Below are 16,203 nucleotides of genomic sequence, written 5' to 3' on the forward strand. Positions count from 1 at the left end.
AGGAGGGGAAAGCCTGTTACCAGTCTTCTAGGCAAATAAAGCTTTTCCTTTCTTTTTTATATGTGTGTGTATATATATTGCTGTATCAATTCTGAACAATATGTGCCCATTAAGGATTGTCTGAAAAATGTGCGTGTCTGTTATGATTTTTACAGTCTATTTAAGAATTTTTGTGTAATCATGCTGGCCAGTAAAATATCCAGCAACATTAAAGATTTGCCTTTCTATTTAACCAGTACTTAGATGCAGGTCCTGATGCAATTCTGTCAAGTTGAGCTTCACATAATGAACTTATTATCCTAGAAAAAAGGAAGAAAACATATCAACATGTTTTTTTTGCTTCTAGCCGTGTCTGATCCAAGCAGTACTGTCCATAGACCTCAGCCTCTCCCTCCAAGCACTGTACACCAAAGCAGCCTCCCTTCGAATCCAGAGAGCAGCTCTGCCTATTGCCTACCCAGCACCAGGCATGGATTTTCCAGCTATACAGACAGCTTTGTGCCTCCGTCCGGGCCCTCAAATCCCATGAACCCTGCCATTGGCAATGGCCTTTCACCTCAGGTCAGTCCTGTGTTTTCAGACAGAGGATTTGCTGTATACCAGAACCAAAGAGTCTATTCCCTCAGGCCACAGTATAATGAATTGCCAAATTTAAACCATAATGTATTCTTTATACAAGCCACATGATTTCAGTTTGCTAGTTTCCTTCTTTTTTTTATTTTTTTCTCCTACTGACTGAATCAAGAGTCATAGCTTATATTTAATTTCAAGTGATTTATAATGTAATCATGCAGGCTTCATGTTTACATTCAGTTGTCAAGCACTTGTACTGCTACTCTCCTGAAGATCCATGTCTAGGTACAGAAAGTAGATCGTGTAGCTTTTCTGCGAATAAAATACCTCTTTAAGATAACCTCACCAAGGTTTTACCAAATGGTCCAGGAAAATTACAGGCAAGTTTTATGAGGTGAGTTCCAAGGGCTGAGCAGTGCGCATTAAGATGTGCTATAATCAAGTTCTAAATACATAAATTAGGAGTATAACTGCTCTTTGGCAATATATAAATGCATGAATACCATAATTGTTTTTCTAATTTGCATGAGCTCTTTTTAGGAAATCATGTTAATAAATTGCCTTGATAATTGAGTGTCAAAAGGTTGGTTAAATTTTCCTACACGCAGCATCTGTCTGAAGCTGACATTATTAGTTAAAGCTTGAATAGATGGTAGTTTATTTTATTAGTGAGAGCTTTGCCCAGGTGCTTGGAAAGAGATGTCCACTAAATTCTGAGAAGTCACAAAGAGGATGCAATCTATAATTACAATCAGGAATCACTTCAGGGCTGAAAGTGAGAGTTTTAACAGCTTTATCTGCTTTCTACTCTTTTTTCCTCTCAGTGGTTAGAAAAACAGAGAGAAGCTCAGAATGACACAAATGAAAAGTGAAAAGACAATTATACTCAATTACACACTAATCACTGACTATCACCACTGCCTAAGCAGGGAGAGGGCATTCTAACAGGCAGAAAATGAGATTTTAATGGCACAAAGGGTGGCCAAAATAACGACTCGTATATCTTTGCCTCCTTCGTTTTCTTCAACTTGTGGTTTGCATCTCGGGAGTACAGTTCCTGGTTCCTGTGCAACGGTGATAACTCTGTGCAGCTGAAAAGTTCAAAGGCACTGGAGTTGAAAAGAATGAATAACAAAGGCAATGAAATAAACATTTTTGCCCAAAGGCAAAAGTTCATAAACCCTTTTTTGTAACGGTAAATGTAATTAAGTTTCACAGATTCCTATAGCGTAGAGTGGGGTACAAAACTTTATGGCTTGAAACCTCAGGAAAAAATACCAACAGAAAAACAAACGGATGTACTTCCAACAGGACTTAAATGGATTTTGTTCTAAAGAATTCTGATTTCTAAATGCAATCTTCAACAAAAGCCATGATATTATATTTGTTGCTTTTTTTTTTTTTTTTTAAAAAAAAATGACCGATCTTGTAGTATGCAAGTCTTCCACATTTTTGTCATAAATATCCTTCTGGGATATGGTGTTAATCCATCAAAAGTAGTTGTTAGTGTCAGTTTAAATGTATGTTGGTTCTGGCTATGGAAAATGTGATCTTTTTTTCCTTTCACAAAGCTTTTATTGTCTGTGACACTGGAGTGGAGCGCAACAGTAAAGAAGTCTTGTGATGTCTGGGCAAATTGGGACAAAAAAGTGAGGCCAGGTTTCCTCCCTGCAAAGTCTTGCTGATTTGAGGTTTGATATAATCAAAAGGAGATTCTGGAGCAGATTAGCTGACTTTAATCAGTTACTGTGCTTCTTTACACCCAGCCCTGTCTTTACCCTACGAAACTTCTGTTGTGTTGTTTTTTTTTTCTTAGACTTTTGAAACCTTTTTCTACGCCAGTGCTTAGAGCTCCTGGCTGTGTCCTGCATTTCTACCAACAGGTTTAGAAGGAGACCAATCACTCAAAAGCTGACATCATGTGTTCATCACTGAATGCATACAAGAGATTACTTACATACATTCAGATTTAGAACAGCTTCTTGGCAATTGAATGGTTACCTTCACTGGCTGATCAAGATCTTTCCATCAAACAAACAAACAAAACACTCAGCCCTATATTCATGCAGTGTTACCAACAGCTCTTCTAAAACAGTTTTGGGGCCTAAGCAATGACTTTATACAAACATATATTTTATATATATCTCAAGTGACATACCTATACTTTGTGTTTATAGAAAAGAGTGGTACAGTCTCAAATACGTAAATTATGTGCAACAAAATGTGGGGCTGTAGCAAAACAGTGAATGTCTTTATGCCCAAAAGAGCCTCAGGCGTTGGTCATGTATGTTGTGATGTTACTGTGTGTAAAATGCCCCTTAGCTGTGGGGTTTGTCGTGGGGCACCCCCTTGGCACGCGTTCTCGGGCTCTTTCTGCAGGCACCCAGGTGCTGACTGAGCGGCTGAGGTACTGGCAGTCACAAAGTCGAAAGCCAGTTCTGTATTGGGGGTTTTATGAAGAAAGAGAAACAGGAGTTTTCCTGCTGAGTGGGCATGTTGCAGTGCCCTGCCTGTGTGCGTGGAATTTAGATGAGAAAGAAAGAGGGTCTTTTTACTAGGCAGTGGATTTCTGACCACAATAAATCTGGGTGTGTGAGCAATTAACATAATGTTTCCACCCATCCATGTCTCTCTTGCAGGCAAATGCTCTAGACATACTGTGTGTAAAGCTGAATTTATGGTGACTTTAGTGGGAGGGGGGGAAGGGCTTTGTCTAAAGCCCAAATAATCTTTTGTGATTTAAAAAAAACACAAACCCTTAGAATGTGCAGAAGAAAATCTAATGTTAAGATTCATGGGATCATATTCTTACCAGAATTAAACCTCCTTTTTCCCTTTGACTTCAATTTATTCTAAATGAGGGTCTGATATGCAGACCCCTGGGGAAGCTTTATTTTCCATGCAGGATGTTTCCTTTCTAACTTTTTTCTTAAATATGATGGACAAATATGTTGTTCAAGGCAAGTCCTGGGTGAAGGCAGAGGACAAGCAGAGATGGCTAGGGTGCTGTAATTTTAGTTTTTTTGTGGTAGCCTTGAATTTGGAAGTTAGAGAAGACTGTCTTGGTCAGTTTTAGGAAGCAGAATGTTCCACAACATACCCATCTTGCAGACTGGGTAATAAAATCTTGTTTTAATAACATTTTAATAAAATGTTGGGTAATAAAATGTGATAAAATATTCAGCACTTCTTAACATCAAGATAAGATCTGTATAACTCCTCCAGATGACTGATTATTCTCCTTGTCCATCTGGTTTACTCGCTACTGCCTGGCTGTGGTAAGAGAACCTGTTTTACAGACCTGCAAAGCGTTGACTTTTTCAGGAATAAGACAGGGATTAATGTCTTGGGGAACTGGTAGCCAGGAGTGTCCTTGCTTGTATTTCATGAAAAAGCAACTCAACTGCAAGCATGTCATCTCAGCCAGAGCTCTTTAAATATAATGTCAGTATGGAAATTATTAGTGTGTAATATATGTAAATTGCATATTTTTATGTTTTGTATGCCTATTATGCAGCTTCTTGGCTTTCATGCATACGTTTACGGGTATATTGTATTTTCTTTTCAAATTAGATTTCAGTTGCTCAGTATATTTTATTCGAACAAACATTTGTTAACTCAAAATTATTAGGGGGTAGCATATCTATGTGTTAATATGTGTGTACAGGACTTGAGTGCTTCAGACTTGGCACATCACTTTCTGATCCCGGCATTAATGGTCATCACTGGTTTGATGATGTGAAGCCCAAGAGCAACTACAAAAACATTTGTCTTGCAACTGCAGGTGTACGATTTTGCTAGAAAGCAGAGTGTTTTTCAGACAGGAGATCAATATTTTGAACTGCTTCATTTAAGATAAGGAAAAAGGCTTTTCCGGTGTACATGGGCATCCCCTGACCTTGTCATGTGCTTTTTATTAGTGTCAAAGCAGCAAGGTTTGCCTTACACAGGCAGTTCAGGCAGTTGGCTGGTTTGGAAGCGTGCTGTTTCAGACTGCTCATGGATTCAGGTAGAGCAGCAATTCTCTGCTCATGCTGTTGCCCACGAGGCCACTTGCTTCCTGTATTTAACCTGTAGGGTACCCAGGCTTAAATAGTACTGCAGTGTTGAGCTTTTACTGGAAAAAGAGCAAACGTGTAACCTGTCTCCTGCTGGAGATAATTTTTTTTTTTTTTCTTCCTTGCCCTCTAGAAAACTTCAGATTTACTTTTTCCTCTTCCTTCTCATCTTCTCCCATAATTGAGTCAAATCCTCTTCAAAGGCTGCAGTTTCAAAATGAAAAGTGGACTGAATATTGAGTGGGTTGTGTAGAAGATCATAAATCCCAAACAAAGCTTGCAGCTCTTGTGCCATTCATTACCTGAAGCTTAGGAATAATCTTGATAAAATAACAAACTTTTCCATGAACAGTAGTAAAGATGAAAGCTGTTTCAAGGTTTCTTTCTTCTACTGTCAAAACATTTCACTGCTTGAGTTTAAGAATTATCCTGTAACTCTCTTTGGTGAGATAGATTTTAGGCAATTTGCTTCTCTTAAGTCTTTGAGAGCACTTGGTTTTCATTAACCTGAGGTATGGATCTGATGGCTGCTGTCGAATCAGATATGTTCATATTGTACTGTTAACTCTGTTTTTAAGGGAAACACCGGAACCAGCGTCTAAAAATGTGCATCCCCTCATTAAGAAGGACAAGAGGAGGGAAAAAAAAGCAGCTGTTAATTTCTTATACTTTTTCCTATACATTCTGTTGAATTACTGTCCAACTGGTTGCCCACAGAAACATTTCATTTGAATCCAAGTCCCACACCAATGAGAAGTTTGTGGTCTTTGTCACAATGAACTTGGTTTTGAGAGCTCTTTGCTTAATGACCCAAGAACATGAGACAGAGGTCAGGAATTTCTTTGTGAGGAAGAAAGTTAATTCACATGATATCATTTTCATGAATACAAGTTTTTATTTCTTTATTTTTATTTTTTTTTATTTATTAAGAAAAAATCAGCCATTGGAATTGATTATTTTTGTTTCTGGAGTGTGCACAAATAGATGAGGTCTAATAGTTTTGTAATTGTTACCATGAAAGTATAATAACATTTATTATTTTTTTTGTAAATACTGTACTGTTTTAAATATTATAAATACTTATTTATAGATATTATATATACTACTATAACAACAGGAATAAACAGGTGACCTTATTTTGAATGTCTACCTTAACTTCTCTCTCTGGGCCTACTTCCACCTCCATCCCCACCATATCAGAAATGTTGGGGCAGTTGGGTGGGGTTTCAGCCTTCAAAAAACAAGTCTCCACTCACAGCTCAAAAATCTTAAATGGAGATACAAAAAAGCTCTGGACTTTTCTGAAAACTTAAGCCGATTGCACTGTAACTTCATGAGAATAAATGTTTAGAAATAAAATTTAAAAATATCGGTATCTTAAATACAGAAACGTAGGAGTAAAATGACACAGTATATTAAAAAATATATCAGTTTCCTGGTTTTCTTAAGCCTTTTTAAAGGATATTGTGCACAAAACTGAATTATCTTCTTCCATAATAATTTGTATCATTTAGAATATACACAGGCTGAGTACTCAGCGTCACATCAGCCGTTAAAATAATTTTTTGCTTTTGATACATTTAGATGTTCAATTTAAACCTCTTAAGTGAAAGTATGAGTCAGTCTTTCATAGAGTATAAGACTGGCATGCACTGGTGCACTTCTAATTCTTTAATGAATTTACAAAATAGAAATATCAACAGGAATCTGAATACGTGCATATTTATTCAATTACAGACTGGCACATGAATGTGGGCTTTGTCATGGGTAATCACAGGTAACTCACTTGAGTCCTTACTTATGCTCTATATTTTAGATTTCAAAAAAAAAAAAGGTACTAAAAATACCACAACATGATTCAGTGAAAAGCATATATTGCAATGGGTTTAGGAGGAGGAGCAGAATTTCATCCTTGGCAATCCTTAGAAAGCAATGTATCCATCTTTATAACAGGCTCAATTTCCTTCACAATTTTCTATGTCTCTAGAGAGAACTATTTTATTTTTACCTTCCTTTTTGCCAGGATATCAATAATAGTCATAATTTCCTTATAAAAGAAAGACTGAGTGCTGAGTCAGAATACAAAGAGACTTCCCTTGGTCAAAATAACAAAATACACTTTTATTTGTCCCCAGTGTTCATTAGCCTAATGTTAGAGGCCCTACCATTAATGGGAGCCTCATGAATAAACCCTTCCTTACTGACTGGATTCCTCCAGGTATGCTTGTCCATCATCTTTTCTTTTCCCCACATTTATGCATAACTTATTGCTTTTAGCTAAATGGCTAGGATTTTGTAGCAATTTCCTGTTGGCAAATCCAGCCATGTAAGTGTAGGTCATGCAATAGGTGGTGTTGTAGGGCCAAATGTTGAGTTTGAGAGTCCTCCTATGAAAGCTTTGCAGATTTCACCCATTGGCCATCTGCCAGTGGAAAAAAAAAAAAACCTAAACTGTTTGAATTAATTAAAAAAAAAAAAAAAGGGTGTATTTTTGATTTGTTTTGCTTTCAGAGAGAACAAACTTATGTATCCCAGTTGTGGATAAGGTGTGTGAGATCCCATCTAGTGACAGCTGGTCTGGTTTTCATGGTGGCCAGAATCCTCCTTTTGTGTTTTGCGATGGGTAGAATGTGGGAGGAGAAGAGTTCACAGGCAGAGAGCAAGCTAATCTCAAATTTAGTCTTGTTATGAACTGTTGTATGCAATATTGATGTATTCAAGCATTTAAAATTATGAGCCTAAAGTCTGTGAGACTGCCTGAAAAAGTTTTGAGATGTTTAATTTTATATATATACTTATCTCTTCATATATATTATTAATATAAATTGTAAGCATATGTTTATCTTTGGGTGTTGTTTTACCTTTTTAGTCATCTTGACATTTTTGAAGCTTTTCCATGCAACCAGGAGCCTAGAGAATTAATTTCTCTTTGAGTTACTTTGGTAATGTTACCTAGTCCCGTGACTCTATGATCTAGCACATAAAAAAGGCATGAGTTTCATGACAGACTGATAACATTGTAAAAGTAGTAATTGCCTGTAGATAAAAATATAATTAATGAAGTATCGAGTTATTCCCTTAATTATCCTAAATGTACACCAGTGCACCTTCTCTAATTTCAGTGTAGCTACCACTGGTGTCTAGTGGTGTGAAATCAGTATGAGGTCTTATTTGCTATGAGTATGCAGAAGGTCAGATCATCAGATGTTTAAAGTCAGTGTATTTGCTGCTCTTTCATTAACCAAGTATGTGGCTCCCAGTGCTTGCCATTTCACATGAAAATGCTTTGTCAGGTTTCTTCATATATTTGCAGGAATATTAATGTATATAAAAAGAATCAGAAACATGGTTCTAGGATCCTATAGGTAGCTAAGTGATCCATGTAGCTAATTAATTTTAATTAAACTTCTAAAATATCTCATTCTAATGCATTATAAACATCCTTCATGTGTTCTTTTTTGTGCAATATTTTGTTTTTGAGAGGTTTTTCTACAGTGAAAATAGTTAACAGCAGGTAATGCCATTCACCTTGAAAGGAGTTCAAAATTTTCAGTGTTAGTGATGAATGAGGGTATCTGACCCACATCTGCTTTACATTAGAATGGAACATTGCCCTGACATCGTTAGGAGCATTTGTCAAGATTCCCTGGACAGAGCTTCTGTAAATTACATGCTGCAAATGTGTCAGGGTCAGATAAGAGGATATCATTAACTCCACTAAAGTTTACTCATGATTCTGTCAGTTCAACTTAATACGTTAACTGCCAACAATTTTCCTTGAGCTGTTTCATTAAATCTTTCGTTCACAGGAGGGGAAAAAAATGTATCACTGTACCCAAAAAATACTGCACATGTTCTTTTCTCATAAATCATATTAATTGCAGACATGGTCACAAAGCATATTAAATGCAGGCATGCGTAAATGAATTAAAACATATGAGAATTTTATTGTGCCTATGGTAGGACCTACATCCTAAAATACCAACCACGCTAACAGGCATAATGTTTCATTTAAATAGAAGAAGCTTTTTCTCAGTTTAATGGCCTTTATTTTGTTGATAATAGAAGTATTTTTTGATAGCTGATAATGGACCAGATGTTGTGTACATGGTCTGTAAGGCTTTCATCATTCAATTGCTCTTTCCGGATCATAGCCTCAGCTGGTGATGCTGTATTGACCCCACCAGCAAGGGATTTGTCCTAACGAATATTTTGTATTGGTTGGGATGTGCTCTCTAAAAACTTTTCTGCAGAGTTTGGTTACTGCAGTTCACAGTGTTCTCTTTTCTTATTCCTAATTGCACCTTTGTTTTCTAATAGAATAGAGCTATTTTATCAATTATATATACTGTCTTTTATTGTACAAGCTCAAAGGCTATGTGACATTTCTGTGTGTGTTTTGTGAAAAATTAGATCAAAAGATATGTTGCCAAAAAGCTTAGAGACTAATTTTTTTTTTTTTGCATTTATAGGAGTTCTTTTCTAAAATAAATTGAATAGTTACAGCAGCATTTGGTTCCAGGTGTTAGATCAGCCTTTGATTTTTCTTTCAATTTCTCTGGGATCCAGATCAGCAAGGCTGACAATTACTACTTTGGGAAAGACAAAGTAATTAATTGGGAAGCACATATTTTCCAGTAATTTGCATGATATATGGATTGAATAAATATATTTTCTTCCTTAATTATTTAAAAACAATCAGATCAGTTTACTTATTTAGAACTATAATGTTTCATACCAGCAGGAGATCAGAGTTGCAAAATCCAGGTCTTGGGGTGTCTCTTGTACACCACTGAGCTGAGGGTGCTGAGCATCGTGCGGACGTGGCCGATTAATTGATTAGGTGAAAGTCAGCCATGCCCTTCCTGTAACTCCTTGTATGGGCGATAAGGTCATGGCACATACCATACGAAAGACTTCTGCCCTGAGGCTACTTCCCTTATAGCTTTCAAAACAGACATGACCAAAAATCTAATTATTTAGATACTAATCAACTGCAGGATGACTCCAAAGGCCTCTGAAGAAGACCCTTCTGAGAAGGTGGTTCAGACTTCAGTTTTCTCCACCTCAGAGAGCTGTGTCAGTTCTGCTCCAGTGTCTACTAGGTGCATATGAACCTGAGAAAGAGATGCCTAAAGACTTGTTTTATTATCTAAATAATTTAAAATCTTGTCAAATGCTAATTTTAGTTTGTCAGAGAAGATAAATATCTATCCAAATACAGATGATACTGAAGCTTGAGTGACTTTTGAGATTAGGTCTGGATCCAGGTTTAAATTTCTAGGCTAATCTCTAACTCTAAAATGAGTTCCAATCCCAAAGTTTTTGAGCTTACTGGTTTTGCTGGCAAAGCCCAAATAATGTTGTCTTGGGTTCTATTCAATTGAAAATATTAAACAGATAAAAGTTTGCTTAAAGGACGTAGTTGGTAAAATAGCTATTTGCCCAACTTGGCAGTCAGTCCTAAAAGTCTTGGCAAAGACTCGTGTGATGCGAGAGCGCTCACTCAGAGAAGAGGGACACTGGGACTTGAGTGGAGTGTGAGGGCGATGCGAGCCCAGCCCCTTCTCCCTGCTCTTGAACTTGGAACAGAACATGGCAAAGCCCTGTAAATATTGGCATCACATAGGTGCTAGGTGGGAATGGAAAGGGCTGTGCACTTATTTCAGATTTCTGATAAACCACGTGTGTTTTAAACTGTAGTCAAAACCATGATACTCGTGCCAGCGTAAATATTTTCCGAAGGAGTAATTTGCAATGTAAATGTTTAAGTTAAGCTATGTTTTTTGTGGATCTTTCTCTTCTTTTAACTCTATTAGTGTTAATTTTAGAGGACAAGGATTAATACAACCTAAATGAACATTGGTTCTAATGTATCCTGCTGATGCAGTGTCAGATCATTAAGCATGCTAGACTTTCAGGACCATATCATTTTCCAACAGTACAAGAAAAATGTCTGTAACTCCTAAAATAGAAAAACTTACTCAAATAATCTTTAGAAATTTTAATATTTTTCAAGAACCAATTTTTACAAGAAAAATTTGAGAGCCCAGTTATTACAGCTTTTAGGGGTTTTTGGGACAAAATGCTGTGCAGGTTGCTGTGCAAATAACATGATTTTTCAATCTGTGGTAATTCCAGAGATTTTTAATTTTTTTTTTTTTATTAATCTCAAATTCTTTTAATAGGTTTTGTGCATTGAAAAGATTATTTGAATTAAACAGAAAATATGTTATAGCCTCCATGCAAATTATTCTTTTGTGTTTTTAACTTGAAAGTTATAAGATTTCATTATTTAAATTAAGTCTTTGGATATATTTTGAAACTTCTTTTTGTGTGAATGCTTCAGTTTGAAACATTCAGCAAATACCATCAGTTAAACTCAGGTTTTTCTGCTTAGTGAAACAGAAGTGAACATTCTCGTGCTGTAAGTAGTAACTGAGCTTCTTTCTCAGCATCTTTTTTTTTTTTAAGTGAGATGTCTTGGGTGCATCTGATGCAGAGTTGTTTTGTGTTCTCGATGCAGGTATCTGGGTGTCTCTTTTTGAAGTACTTTTCTTGTGCCTCTTGCTCTTTTCCTTATCAGACATGTAAGACCTGGATAGGTCTTCCTTCCTACTTAAATCATGACCCTTGGGTCTTGTTTCATTTATTTATAAAAAAACAAACAAAACTCAGGGCTGGGACCACAAACTCCCTACAAGAATAATCCCTTTTCCTTTTTCAATTGAAAATAAATACAATTCAAGAAGGAGCATCAGACCTTTAGGAACCAGTCATGTTCTTATGAGCATTAATTGATTCTTTATTAAATAGACTCAAATTTTAGTAATTTCTTTTTAGCTTATGGTAAGTGTAGTAAAGCAAAATATTTATCAAATAGCATATGTAAGGTATTTGTAATGTGTTTTTGGAGGAAGAACAACCTGTAAATTAGCAGAATATGCTGTTTTGGCAGAGGCTGTACATCCATCCATTATAAGCTGTGGACTATTTCTTCAGCTTTGAAGTGCAGCTTACTTGAGCAGAAATAAGCAGTTCTCTCAGTCATACTTATTTTCAAAATGGGCTATAGAGATGTGCTGGGAAAGGAAATGCATACCAACCTGTAGTGTGAGTCACTTCTGTACAACAAGAACTTATCACTCTATCTTCTTTCACTCTCGCTTGAAAGGACAGGTGCTTCTGAAATTTTTTTTGTTCTTCTACTGGAAATGATGGCCTAGAGGGCTGAGCTTTTATAGGGACAAGCACATATTTTCCAGTAATCTCTTTTCAGCTAATCTCAACAGATGATTGCGTAACTGTTCATGTAGAAGCAGTTTATTAAGGGTGTCACAGTTGACTTGAAGCTGGTCTGGAATGCCTGACCATTTCTGTTGTGTCCTCTCACTCAGAGGATGAAGTTGAGAACCGGTGTTATGACCAGCACTTGACCTTTTCACATTAATTTCTTCACAATCCCGCACAGAGGGCATGCAGCAGCAGGAGTTATGACTGCTCTGCCCCTTCCCCACATACTCATGTTGTTCTGGGTGCTGGGATTCTTTGTTAATTCTGTCAGTAGTGTTGCTGTGATCTGCTCCAAATTAATTTCATTTTAATGACTGCTGATCTTGGGGGGAAAAAAATATTGAGCTTTTTCACAGCTTTTCTATGTTTGTAGATCATGCAGGACAGTGTGGTTTGCTTTTTATTCTCTTATAATTGAGACTTCAAGGAATAGACATCTGCAGAGATCCCAGCTGGAGCATGGGATCAGGCACTCTAAAATCACAACAGTTTTAAAAATGATAATGACAGACTTGAGAACTCCTGTAAGCAATACAGTTCTTTACATATTTTAACTCTTTCTATTATTCTGCCTTTTAGGTAATGGGACTCCTGACTAACCACGGTGGTGTGCCTCACCAGCCCCAAACTGATTATGCCCTGTCCCCTTTAACTGGGGGCCTGGAGCCCACCACTACTGTCTCAGCCAGCTGCAGCCAGCGGCTAGATCATATGAAGAGCTTAGACAGCCTGCCTACATCCCAGTCCTACTGCCCACCGACCTACAGCACCACGGGTTACAGCATGGACCCTGTCACAGGCTACCAGTATGGACAGTACGGACAAAGTAAGTACTGGGACATCTGCACTGTGATGTGATGCAATACTGTACCCATTTATCAGTGGTCTGTGTACTTACTCTCTGTAACAAAGAAAATTATGAGCAGAGATCCTAATGGCCGACTACTGCTTCTCTCCAAAGGCGAGTGGAGTGCACTGGTGAGATAGCTGATTGTTCAAGCAAGATTTCTGCTGTATAATTATTTTCTTAAGTGATGTCAACAACATCTTGATGTTATTAATTGTTGAGACATGAAACCTGATTGCCATTAGGTAAAACATAAGGGTTGTCCAAAATGAAATAACCACTGGCATTCCACTATTAGAAACACATGTTCTTAATGAGGTCAGCTCAAGAATCATTACAGTATATAATCCCAGATACATAGAGTTTTGTCAAACTTGTCCTAGGAATAAAAATATTAGTCCCTTTCCTTTGATATATCAGTATTAAATATGACAATGTCAACCTGTAGTTGGCATGGCCCCATGCTGTGAGGTTGTCACAGCATGACTTAAAAAGCTTCTTTTGCTTTTTTTGCAGGTGCCTTTCATTATCTGAAGCCAGATATTGCATAAATGAACTGTCCACTTCAAGTTAAAGCTGGTCTTGTTTTTCGGTCTCACTCCAAGGCTTGGATACGAGGGATCTTCTCAACACACTGCAGTCTAAACTGGGGCAGTCCCATTGAGAGAAGCAGGATTGTTATGTTCTCTCCAGTCATAGCTTTTAGTAGACTTTTGAAGGCTGGACAAAGCTATACAGAAGACAAAGGCCAAAAGCAATAATGAATAAATAAATGCGACATGGTTCATTACGAGTGGGTATACAAAACAGAGCAGTATTTAATATCACTGCCTGGCAAAACATTCCATTTTTTGTTGTTGAAATTAATGTGCATTGATTGGGACAAATGGAACATTGTGAAACTTAGAGCAGTTGAGCTCTGCGTACTCTGACTCATCTGACATCCAGTGCTGACTTTAGTCTAACTTTAAAACGGCTCCGTTTCTGAAGCAAGAGCAGGAGAACCTCCTTCATTTTACACACTGGAAATTGTCATCAAGAGGAAATGTCACAGTCCATAGGAAGCTAGGATAAAAGCAAAAGACTTCCAGACCAACTTATTGGTTACCTTGCAATTCTTTTGTAATCATGTTGTCAATAAACATCACTTACAAGTTTTGCTTTTCCAAGAGATGAGATCTTCTGTAACATGAAAAACAGATTTTACCTTTTTGTATGTGGAGTTTTCCTGGTCTGTTGTACCTTTTTGAGCAAACAGGGGAGGGAAAAAAAAAATCAACAACACGACTGATTTTTCACAACTGCCTAGCAATGTGCAATACTGTGTACCTCACACAAACTTTGGGATCATCCAAAGTCATATAGATAGAATCAGAACTATATTTTTGCAGGTACTTTTATTTTTGCAGTGCATAATTCCTGATGTTAAAATACAGAAATGTTGCAGTCTGGACAACTAAAATCCAGCTTGCTAATCATGATTTAAAGGTCATTTTCAGGCAACAATACGAAGAAATGGTTACGTTTACATTTTTTTTTTTTTTTTTTAGTGATGTACAGGACATAGACCGAGATGGACCTGTATTTGACACATTTGTTTAAATTATACAGCAATATCCAATATAGAAAATATAATTATAGGAACCAAGGTTTACAAGAAGTTTGCATTGTGACATTTTAGAATGTCAATAAATTTGTGTTTTGTGATGTTGAGAGGAAGAAGAAGATGGAAGGCGGTGTTATTTATTTCTCTCTATTCTTGGAACAAGGAGGGAGGCAGAACACAAATACATTCCTTTTAGCATTAAGGACTATGAAGTAGTGAGTTAGACTAGGTTCAGTACAGAGGTTAGTTCACACATTGGTCTTAAGGGTGATGGAAAAATGAAATATTATCTTTGTGTTGCAGCCTCTACAACAACATGTGTTGTAAAAGAAAAACAAAAAGTAAACAAAGGAAAAAAAAAAAAGAAAACAAAAGAACAAACGTCTTTCATGTAAAAAGTTCAGTAAATATTTACTATTTATAATGAATAAACATTATGAAGACTTGCAAAGCACTGATGATTTTGTCCTAAAATGTAGTATTGTGCTAAATACATTGATACATTTTAATCTGAATATCATGAAGAAATAAACCATGTTATCTTCAATGAAAACTGTATTCATTACGTAAGTGTATTCTGCACCCATCCTGGGGCTGTAGGAGCCTCAGGCAGCCCCTGTGCCCAGGTACTGCTAATGTACCACCCGGAGCTCTGTGTTTGTTAATGAACTACGTATTTTTAAGTGCTATTGGTACCAGTAGTAAGTCTTTACCTTCCTAACAAGAGGAAAGTGTTGTGCCTTTACTGTGCACTTTAAAGAGAATAAAATAGGCTTAAACTCAGCACAAGTAGGGCAACTGAGATGGCTTCATACAATGCAGGAACTTTGCAATCAGTTATGGGTGGTATCTGTCCTGAATTATTTTTTTTCTTAGAAGCCTCAATTTTTTTAATAGGCTTACACAAAAGCTGATTGAAACATGGGGAAGACCCTTTGAAATGAATGGAGTAAGTTTTAGTGGTATATTACTTTGTGAGGAAATTTTACTTCATGCTAGGCTTGGTGGACATTTAATTTCATCGCTATTTTGTATGGGATGTAGCCTCCTTAAGTTTCCTTTCAGCTTTTATTTCTGTGTACATTTTATTTTTGTTTTATTTTTATTTTGTTCTTTTAATTTTAGCCCTCTTCCATTGGAAAAGGAAGGAATATACTTTTTGAAAAGAGGACATAAAAAAAAAAGGCTGAAAAATGGTGAAAGGGGATTTTCTTTTTTCCTTCCAGCTTGTTTATCTGACACGCTTTTAATTTCTGTGACAATTAAAATTTAAAAGTCTCTTACTAATACCTATTCTCTGCGCTAAACTGCTATTTTTTCTGATTTTTTTCAATGTTACTTCACCTCCTGAGGACTCAGCCCTTAGCATATGTCTTGTGTTCTAGGCTTGCTGCAAAGGCCAAATAAGCTTCTTTTTCCTCAGTTGCAACCCCTTTGCTGTAAAATACAGCATAAAAGCCTGCTTGCTTGCATGGTTTGGAACTGGATGATGTCTTTGAGTGCTCCTTCCCAGGAATACCATACCTTTATTGCAGGATGGTTGCAAAATGCCACCTTCACAGTCTGTCCTTTTCTATTCCAGCAGCTGTGGGGGGGTGTGACAGAGCTGTGCTTTCTCCCCCCATCCCTGCAGTGTTACTGAGGTGCTTTCCAGACCTGAAGTTAGACAGTGGGCATTTTGGCTGCTCTATCCTCTTTTTAAGTGTTTCCCAAGTGCTTCCTTGTGTGAGAAGGTAAATGTGGAGCAGGAGAGCCTGGAAACAACACAGATAAGGAGAAAATCATCCATTCCTCTCGCAGAGCAAGCCATGCAAGTGGGGAACCAG

The 16,203-nt window shown here is 37.0% G+C and overlaps 1 protein-coding gene across 6 annotated transcripts in view; it reads left to right on the plus strand.

The window, feature by feature from the left end:
• Positions 1-14,837, plus strand: part of PAX3 (paired box 3) — an 81,522-nt gene extending 66,685 nt beyond the window's left edge. For 5 of the 6 annotated variants that reach the window (XM_042800622.1, XM_042800642.1, XM_042800651.1 and 2 more), the window contains 3 exons: positions 347-561; positions 12,504-12,750; positions 13,288-14,837. In XM_042800622.1, the coding sequence (XP_042656556.1) occupies positions 347-561; positions 12,504-12,750; positions 13,288-13,322 (497 nt within the window). In that variant the 3' untranslated portion in view covers positions 13,323-14,837. Of the gene's footprint in view, positions 1-346; positions 562-12,503; positions 12,751-13,287 lie in introns of those variants that run through there. The other variant, XM_042800656.1, reaches the window with a different exon arrangement.
• The last annotated feature ends 1,366 nt before the right edge of the window (positions 14,838-16,203 follow it).

The sequence above is a fragment of the Tyto alba genome, unplaced genomic scaffold (assembly GCF_018691265.1).
Source record: "Tyto alba isolate M040663 unplaced genomic scaffold, T.alba_DEE_v4.0 Super-Scaffold_10, whole genome shotgun sequence".
In the NCBI taxonomy this organism is placed as follows: domain Eukaryota; kingdom Metazoa; phylum Chordata; class Aves; order Strigiformes; family Tytonidae; genus Tyto; species Tyto alba.